Source organism: Pteropus vampyrus, unplaced genomic scaffold (assembly GCF_000151845.1).
Source record: "Pteropus vampyrus isolate Shadow unplaced genomic scaffold, Pvam_2.0 Scaffold42, whole genome shotgun sequence".
NCBI lineage: Eukaryota > Metazoa > Chordata > Mammalia > Chiroptera > Pteropodidae > Pteropus > Pteropus vampyrus.
This window is the reverse complement of record NW_011888823.1, coordinates 10,109,794-10,119,929: the sequence shown is the minus strand read 5'-3', so window position 1 is coordinate 10,119,929 and position 10,136 is coordinate 10,109,794. Positions and strand designations below refer to the sequence as shown.

Sequence of the window (10,136 nt, the reverse complement as noted above, 5' to 3'; positions counted from 1 at the left end):
TATTTGCAGCCGCTCCCGGGAGCTAGCATCACCGCCTCAGCTCCACCTCAGATCATCAGACATTAGATTCTCATAGAAGAACCCATCCCTAGTGCCAAAAAGTTTGGGGACTGCTGGTTAAGGTATATAATGTGATGACATGATACATGATAATTTTGATTTTGTGAAATAATTACCACAATAATGTCAATTAACACATCTGTCGCCTCATAATTATCCCCCCCCCTTTTTTTTGTAGTTAGAAACTAAGATTTACTCTCTTAGCAACTTTCAGGTATACAAAATGGTGCAGTTAACCATAGTGACCATGCTGTACACTTGATTCCCAGAAATTACCATCTTACAAGTGGATACTGGTATCCTCTGACCACCTGCAGTCCCACCCTTGGCAACTATCAATCTACTCTTATAACAGCATTTTTTATACCCATGTTCTGCTTACAGCTTTTTAGAGAAAGCTGGAGCAAAGTGACTAGGAGTTTTTCTAAGCTCCTAATATTTTACCTTCAATCTGTAAAAGAGAACACTTGACCTGTCAGTAACAGGTACTAAGATAGGAGAAAGCCTTGCAGAACAAAACAGTAGTGAATTGCCAAGGTCAAAGTCTTGATGAACTTGCTCTAATGTGTGCTTGTTACCCCCTCTTCTGGCTATACAGGGCTGTGCAGAGCAAGAGAAGATTCACTCTACCTCTTATGCTTGAGAGCAAAAAAGGCTCCTTTACACATTCTTAGACACAGCAGCTTACTCTTTAAAAACAGGAGGCAGTTTAGAATATGATTAACACAGCATGGATTTGGCCTGCTAGGTTATTCATTTCTTCATCACTTACTAGTTTCATGGGCATAACTGTGAACCTCATTTAGGCTCAGTTTCTTTTCTTGCAAAATGAGGCTAAAACAACCTCAGTGTAATGTTATGAGAATTAAATAAGATAATAGCATACAAAGTAAATTCACAATGAATAATGACTGTTATATTATAAAGAACTTTATAATCTTTAAAGCTTTTCACGGGTCATGACCTCATCCGATTTTTGAAACAGTTCTTCTAAGTGCAACTGGATTCGTATTAGCCTTGTTAGAGATGAGAAAAAGAATCTATAGAGTAACACAAACAATCTTATACCCAGACCAGAATGAGTCATGTGTCACAACATATGCATAATATTTGCCACCACTGAATACCCATCAGTAAATAGATGTATTTATTGGGAGTGCTGTATCTCCACCTTACTCATTAAATTGAAAGATTAAATCTTCCCAAGTATGTAGTCGCTATGACATTTGTTACTTGATGAGTTTCTGTCAATGCATTCCGTACCTTTACCACTTTTTGTAATCTCGCCTGCAGTATCTAGTCAGGGATGACCTGATTGAGTGATGAATACAATGAGAATTAAAATTTAAGCAGTACAGTGAGAGACATGATTCAAAATCCCATCACCTCACAGCAATCCTGACATATCAGCTAAGGCATGCATCATGCAAAAAATTCACATACACGTTGAAGATCTTTAAAAATCTAGGCACATGGTCATCTCATTACTTATTTATTTTTGTTATTTCACTTGGTTGCAGTTTGGGGCATCAGGTGTTCATTTTTGTGTTTGCACCTACAACTGTACTCATGGTAGATTTCAGTTCCTATTCTGAGCTTCCGTCAGGCAGTGTTCTATAGTCTGGGCATTTTTGCTGGAAATATCAGCTCTCTGAAAACAAAAAGTGCTTAGAACCACCCAGGACAGTAAATTTAATGTTTAGATATTAGTAGTAAATGTGTTTTTGAAAAAGGATACTCATAGAAAATCCATGGGACAGGACATCAAGTAAGTATACCCTCAGCTATCAAAGGTTTTACGTCAGAACGATTGAAGAACTGTTCTAAACAAATAACCAACAAACCAAGTAATCAAATTGAAAAGGACATTTTAGAAATTGATAAGACTAATTAATAATATTTAAAATTCTTCAGAGTCAAATATATGGCTATTAAACATGGTATATTATAATACGGAACATAGATATCAGGTGGGAATAATATTGAGGAATTAAATGTAACTATGATTATAATACTACACAAGATGGTTACACTTAAACTAGCATTACTCAAAGTCTGAGGTACAGATAGATTTCTAAATCACATGATTTATGAAAGAAAGTTTAAAATCCAATTAAGTTTTGTTCTTTATTGAGTTTTCAGAAAGTTAATGAATACACTTAACAGTTCTATTAATTTATTGAAAGTTCATTTTCTCTGCTTGAAGAGAGTCTATAACTTATATGAGGTAATACAGCTAGAAACATCATTAAGTGATTAAAAGCATCAAAATATGAAATGTTTTAATGTAAATTTTAATTAGCCTTATTACCTACTGGGATGAAATTAAATTTTATAAAGTTCTCATGTTGTATCACCTTCTTTAGCTGTATTATAATACCTTTAAATATGCACTGATTTCATGTTAATGAATAAAAATCATTGAAGGCATTTAAATTTCTTTACAAAAATATGTTAGCTTCAATTCTGAAATTCTGTTCTTTTCTTTTTTCTCTTTCTATCAGGAATGGGCTCTTTGAATGAGAGATAAAGGATAATTTCTTCCTGTTTCTTCTAGATTCATTTAACTTTTTTTACCTTCTCAGAATCTATCACATCTTTTGTTCTGCAATGAAATAGTGAAGATGGAGTAGTCCCCATCTTTACAGAAACTCTCTAGGAGTATTTCCTTCTTTTGCTTAGTTGTGCTAGCTCATACTAGTGTTATTTCAACATATAGATGAAAAATAAACAAATTTTCAAGATTCAGAGAAGTGTCACTTTCCTACTGAAGATGAACAAGTAATCGGTTTAATTGCTGGATTTAAAAAAGTGATGTTTTGTCTTTTCTTGGAGACCTCTTACCTGCTGAACTAAATTTTTATTTATTTACTTATTCTTACACAGTTCCTCGGGGAAGAACATTAATGCCTGTTTTCACTGGTGAGATACTTTTTCTTCTTAAGAAGGCACTTTCTTTTTTCCTTTCCAGATACTTGTAGTCCCAGATACAAGGAGATGACATTGTCTTATAAATCACAATAAATATAAGAGGAATAGGAATAGCTTTGACACTGATTCTTATCTCTGATGTTAATATAGAGTGGAGAGTCAAAGAACAGAGACAATTATAATAATTGGAATGGCTGTAATCAATCACACTCATTGTATAATGTAGTGTGTATCTATAAAGATACATTAACTAGGGTTACTGAAGGTGAAAAATTTGATTTCCTCTTAATGAACTGTATGCATGCAGTCCTCAAGGTAGAAGAATGTTTATTAGATGATCTGACATACATTTCTCCTTCGAAGTGGATATTCATTAAGAATAGTTCCTAACCAAAAAATAAAAAAAATAAACGAATAATTCCTTAGATTCATTTCAAATATGACTTTAGTTTAGTTACCTACAAATGCAAGATAAAATATTTGTGTTAATCTACTTCTACTTTGAAACATAAAATTTCATGTTTAACTGGAATGCTATAAAAATTATGAATATATTTATTTAATTTCATCACATATCTAAAGGTGATCTAATTAAATATTAAATCAAGACTATTTTTAAAATCTACAATTATACTAAAATAGTTAATGAAATGTTTATAGGTCAGCATTGCCATTGCAAGAAAACAGTGTTAAGTGAGCAAAGTTCAGATTTATTATGTACAGAACTTTTGACTTAAGCAGAAAGATCACTCATAGGCACTCTTGGCCACTAGTTTTCCATGTAAGGCAGAGTTATTAGATGAAGATATTCAAACTGTCATTTGCACCAATCTGAGCCCAGTGAATGAGGACAAGGTACACATTTGATGGGTTACATCACTGAGAGAAAACAGACACATGCAGTGCGTCATTTTTCCAAAAGCAAATAATCATTTGGTATTTGAGAACTTTGATCACAGCGAAGTGTTGACACAAAAATTAATCACATTCTCCTTAGTTCAAGATCAGTATGAAGAGCTCAAAGACATAACCTGAAAGCCATATAACCAACAAGTTTAGCAGTATTTTTTGGTTAGTTTCATTTAGAAGCAGCTCACACATTCTGAATTAAATTCTATGTATAAATAAACAAGATGACAGTTATAGTCACTGAAACACTTGAGTACATAATTGTCTACACTGAGATCTCATTTAGTGTTGTATCAAACTTTATTAAGCAAAGCTGAAGGGGGAATTAACTTGAATTGCAAAAATCTTCTCTTCTTCAGATGAAATAAAGCAGCTGTCAAATAAGTACATCCATGACAACTGGGTCATCAGCTGTTTTTAAACTTTTGGAAACAAGTGACTGGACTAAAACTTTCCTTTTGCTATAGCTTTAAAGTATGGGATCCAGTTTCTACGGAGATTTTACTTAAACAAAGCTACTGGTTTAAAATATTTGTAAAACACATTTACGCATATGTATTTTGCCCATAAATTGCACTTTGACAAATTAGGAGAAAAAAAGGAAACCAGAGAAGAAAAGAAATAGAGCAAATACAGGTATTATGTTCCCCATATAATACCATACTAATGCTAATTTTACTAAAAGTATATGTTTGAGTTTATTTAATCAAAATTTTCTTCTCCCCAAATCTACCAGTTCACTTTGTAATGTCATTTCTCAATTTAAAAGAAAAAAAAAAAAAACGACCCTTTGCAATTTATTAGCGTTTCCTACTTTGAAAAGATGTTTCAGTGACCAAACGATTCATCCATTTAGTTACCTTAATGGCAGAGAGGTCAATTTTTTCTTCTTTGGGTTTGGCTGGGGCAGGTGCAGGTGCAGGGGCAGGGGCTGGTGCGGCAGCAGCAGCAGGTTTCTTCACATCCTTCTTTGGTGCCATTTTGTTTAAAAGGATGGGTTAAAAAAAGAGAAGGAGCACCTCCAAAAGAACCTGTCAAAGTGATTCTTGGAAGAGGAGTGAGCGGTGGTTCGGTTGATCCACAGCCCAGTGTCTTGAAGGTAGAACCCAGAGTATTAAATGGTATAAGGGCATGCATATATATTTCACTTAGTGCCTAATAGAATCTTGACACATGCGGCTGGATTGGACAGTTCGCTAGTCAAGGGGGATGGCATTCCTGCTCCGACTATAAATGGAGTCTAAAGGGTCAGGGCTTCATCAATTTTTTTTTAACTCTTCTTGCTTTTTTTTTTTCCTTTGTCACCTCCATATACAAAGGGAAATAAGTATGACAAAGTCAGCTTGAGCGACTCGCTTTGGTGACAGGAAAATAGATTGATACTTTTTCTTGGTAGAATTACAGTTCTGCTGAAGTTGTAAATCTCCCCCGCTCCCCAACCTTCATGCCTAGGAGACATTACTGAAGGATTTGATTTCAACTTGGAATTTTGGCAGCGAGTATTACCAACTTTCATCCAGCTCCTCTGCTCATGCTCCTCCCTCCTTGCCATAACTTGCAAGAAAATGTTGGTCAGCAAAGAGGTAGTGGTGTTTAAAAATAATCACGTGTAAGGAAAACCCATCAAGTCTTAAAGTGGCTTCCCTTCTCTGGCTCTCTTTCTCTCTTTTCAACTGTGGTAAACTGTATGCTAAAGCAAAACAATTTAAAACTACTTCCTATAACTTAATTTTCTTTCTGTAATTTAATGAAAAGTGTCAAATGGAATGGAAATAACGGCAAGATTTACCTTCTTGCAAAATTACTTTGCTGATAGGAAAGTAACTTTCTATTTAGGTATTTATCCATTTTACTTCTTAGGTGACATAAAGTCTGATTATTTACTTATCACTTACATTTTCTATCTATACTTGGAAGATAAGATAAATTCTTAAATTAACCTAAGCAGCCAGAGAGATAAAGAAAAGGACTTCAGTTATCAATATGGTGTAAGTTTTGGTGAGTAACTCATTCCTTTTCTGTCCTTGGCATCCTCAGTTTGCTAGGCTAGACTCTCATATTAAGAAGCATAAGAATAACCAGGGTACCATCCTCATTTCTGTTTTTCTAACTTGTGAGATATTTAATTAATGTGTAGTTATTAATTAGGAAAAAAACTAGCTAATTTGGGATTTTTAAAAGAGCCATATTTATACATTACATGTGTAAGAGCACATATATATACATATAAATATATATGCATAAATATACATATTATATATTCTAATTAGCCATTTTCTTTTGGTCTGATATAAAAGCATTTTTTAGCTTGGGGAAGGTCATTATTCCTCTCCATATATTACAACTAAGAGAGATTAAGACTCTCATATTAGCAATAATTCACTTAGGTCACAACTGACCAACAGTTAATCAGTCTCCTTATCTCACACGATGGCCTTTTCTACTATATTATTTGATCCACATATATGCAGGAGAAGCTTTTTGATAAGCTCCCTCCCCCATGAAGCCCCACACCAAGGACTCAGTTATGATCTAAATTAGCTGCTGATACACATTTCTTGCATTTCAAGACAGTCATGAGAATCTGAACATATTTTGTCTAAGTATCCTCCTTGTCTCAAATTTAAATAAGTAGAATAGAATTCAAAAGATAATGCTATGTTTTATAATAGAAACACTATTTTTGTAAATAGTAAAAATTTGTCCACTGGTTTGTTTTCCTTTGGATTATCAAAGGATACATAGGTTTTTTTTTCTGTAATTACGGAATGGCGGATATGTTCTTACTTGATCTCGTGGCCTGTATTAATACTTTGCTCCATGTGCAGAAATTTCTTAAAGACCATGCCAGGTTTTACACGTAAAAGAGTTTTATGTGTTCTAAGGCAAAATTTTGAAATAGGAACACATTTTTTCATATTAAGGGGAAAAATGGCTTCATCTCACTATATTTCTAAATCTCTTTGTGTTACCTGATATATATCACAGATTTATGACTTCACAGAGGAAAATATGTTGGTATAGAATTTTCGACTTGAAAAGTAGAACTCACAAAGGAAAAGTAGAACTCACAAAGGTAAAGTGCCGTTCATATCGTATGAAGAGAGCATACTATCAACGTGACATTACTGTTGATGTTAACCTTGAATGTGTGGCTGAGGTACGTTAGACAGGCTCCTCGCCCAAACCCATAACCTAGTCCAGTCATAACAAAAGCACCAATCAAACCCAAATGGAGGGACATTCTACAAAATTCCTGACAAGCACTTTTAAAAGTTGTCAAGCTTATCAAAAACAAAGAAAGTCTGAGAGACTCACAGCCTAGAGGAGCCTAAGGAAATATGATGAGTAAATGTAATGTGCTGTCCTAGATGGGATCTGGAATAACAAAAGGACATTAGGTAAAAACTAAGGAAATCTGAGTAAAGCATGGACTTTAGCTAATAATAATGCGTCAGTGTTGGTTCATTAGGTGTGATAAATGTAACATACTAAAGTAGGGTGCTAATAATAGCGGAAACTGGGGATGGGGCCCACGGAAACTCTCTTCTCAACTTTTCTGTAAATCTAAAACTTTCTAAAAATATATTTTAAAAAATGAGAAATAGAAGTAAAAATAATTTACCCTGAAATTTCAAAGAAATGAGGTGTAAGATCTCATTCACTCCCACTTGTTCAATAATTCTTTGTGTTTGATCAGGTATATTATAGAAGGAACCTCTAAAAAGGTTGACAATTTATAGCACTGAGGCTTTTTGGCCATTTGGAATAATTAGTCCTATTGGACACAATGTATACATCACTTACTTAGGCATTAAAATTATGTGTGGAGAAAGAAGAATTTAGGGGCTTTCTGAAATTATGATCCTCAGTAATTTTATATGAGAATCAGAATCAAAATGAAATTTCTCTCTTGACCCTTCCTTTTTACAGGACTGTGTGACAAGAGTTACTTGTAAGGGGAAAGAAGGGCAACAGCTGAGGAATCATGTTCTCGGTGACAGCTGATATGCTCTGTGCTCAGATCTTTCAAGTGTTCTTCATGCTTAACTGTACCATTTGCTGTATCAATTTTTTGTTTTTCGTTTTTTCTTTTTGATGCTTAGCAAAGTGCAGGGGAATGGCAGAGAAGGGACAAATTCATTACTAAAGATGGCTTATTATGTTCTACCTCTTAATCTCATTGTGGGTTTTTCTTAACTGTATGGTCAAGATTCTCCACACATTAATTTTTATCTTATATGATAGTGTAGGTTTTTAGTTTTTGTTTTGTTTTGTTTTTTGTGGGTTTTTTTTGGCTAATATAGAATACTTGTTTTTCTATTTGGGATGTTGGACCTAGGAAATGAGAGCAACCAGCATCTTCTCTTCATTTTGCTGGTCCTTATCACAGCCTAACATGCTTCACTACTGACCAGGCAGCCACAGGGCTTTATTTATTGCACACAAATTGTCCACCTATTGTATGCTAGGCTCTGTTATAATAGGCATTAGAATTACTGGGAGAACAAAGTGGTTTGGTTTCTGTTGTCTTGACGTTTTATAGGATTGTGGGCTGTGAAAGATAGCGATCAACTAAATGAATTGATTGGAATTTGTCATGAGTAATACAAAGAAAACGAACCAAATGCCATGAAAATAATTGCTTGAGGTGAGGTGGGCATCCACTTTATACAGGCCTCTGTAAGGAGCTGCCATTTGAGCTTAGGAGACCCTTTCCTGGTAGTTGGTTTAGACTCTTAGATTTCCTGATAAGCTTACTTAGAGCAGAAGAAATGATAATATCACATAATTTGCAATTGTATAGAACTTAACCATTTACAAAATGAGTTCAAAATGTAAAATGCATATACTCTTCAACTCAGCCATTCCTATTCATAATTAGTAGTGATTCTCCACTCTGGATGCATAGTAAAATTACTTGGGGAGATTATTAAATACTCATGCCTGAGCTCCACTCTCAGAGATTCTGATTTAAGTGGTCTAGTGGAGGGAGAGACTGGGGAGCCTGGGCAGCAGTATTTTAAAAGATCTCTGGATTATTCTAAGGTGAAGATTTGAGAAATACTACCATAGAGAAATACTCGCATCTATGAACCAGGAGCCTGTACAAGGATATTACTACGGAATTTTTATATAGGAAAAAGATTGCAACATAAATATAATATATACTGATATGGAAAGATCTTTTTTTTAAAATATTTTAATTAATTTTTTTATGGTGACATTGGTTAACGAAATCCAATAAGTTTCAGTTGTATACTTTAACAGTTAGATTTCTTTCTGTCACCACATGTTTGACACCCTTTACCTCGTCTACCTTCCCTCTCCTCCCCCACCTCTTACCCTCTGATAACCACTAGTCCATTGTCCATGTCCATGAGTCTCTGTTTGTTTGTCCTGTTCATTCATTGCTTTTAGGTTTATATCCCATATATAAGTGATATCATGTGATTTTCGACTTTTTCTGTATGGCTTATTTGGCTTAGCATGATTATCTCAAGGTCCATCCATGTTGTCGCAAATGGCAGTATTTCATTTCTTCTTATGGTTGAGTAATATTCCATTGTATACATGTACCACAGCTTCTTTAGCCAGTCACCTATCATGGGACACTTCGGTTGCTTCCATATCCTGACCACTGTGAATAATGCTGCTATGAACAACGGTATGCAAATATCTTTTCATATATAGGTTTTCAAATCTTTGGGGTAAATACCCAGTAGAGGGATTGCTAGATCATACGGTAGATCAATTCTTAGTTTTTTGAGGAACCTCCGTACTGTTTCCATAGTGGTAGAAAGATCTTAAAGACATGAAAATAGCAATATGAATGATATGAGGTATAGTTTGATACTATATATATATGTATGTGTGTGTGTGTATATATATAAAAATCCACAAAAAAATCTACATAATTCTGTATGCACGTATGAATGTATGCCTGGGTTGGCTACTGTTCAGATAAGCAAGAGAGGAATTATGAGACCTTCAGAAAGATCTAAGCTGAATGCGAAATGAGGAATTGTAGGGAAAGATTATGAAGACTTTACTTCCCGTTGTGCCTCAGAAAAATGAAGCATTATATCGTGATTTATGATATAAATTTTAGAGATGATATCACTGTGCCAAAATGTTAATGTCTTTGTGTGTTGCAGAGGAAAGGTGACAGTAGAAAGGGGCTTGGAAACTGGAAAGAGAAGCTACAGGCAGCTACTTTCACATTCTCACCCACT

General features: G+C 34.5%; 1 protein-coding gene across 1 annotated transcript in view; it reads right to left on the bottom strand.

Annotated features, from left to right (window-relative positions):
- The window catches only part of MYL1 (myosin light chain 1), a 23,805-nt gene extending 18,773 nt beyond the window's left edge, over positions 1-5,032 (bottom strand). The window contains exon 1 of the mRNA XM_011358669.1: positions 4,761-5,032. Coding sequence (XP_011356971.1) covers positions 4,761-4,880 — 120 coding nt within the window. The 5' untranslated portion in view covers positions 4,881-5,032. The remainder of the gene's footprint in view (positions 1-4,760) is intronic.
- Positions 5,033-10,136: the final 5,104 nt, after the last annotated feature.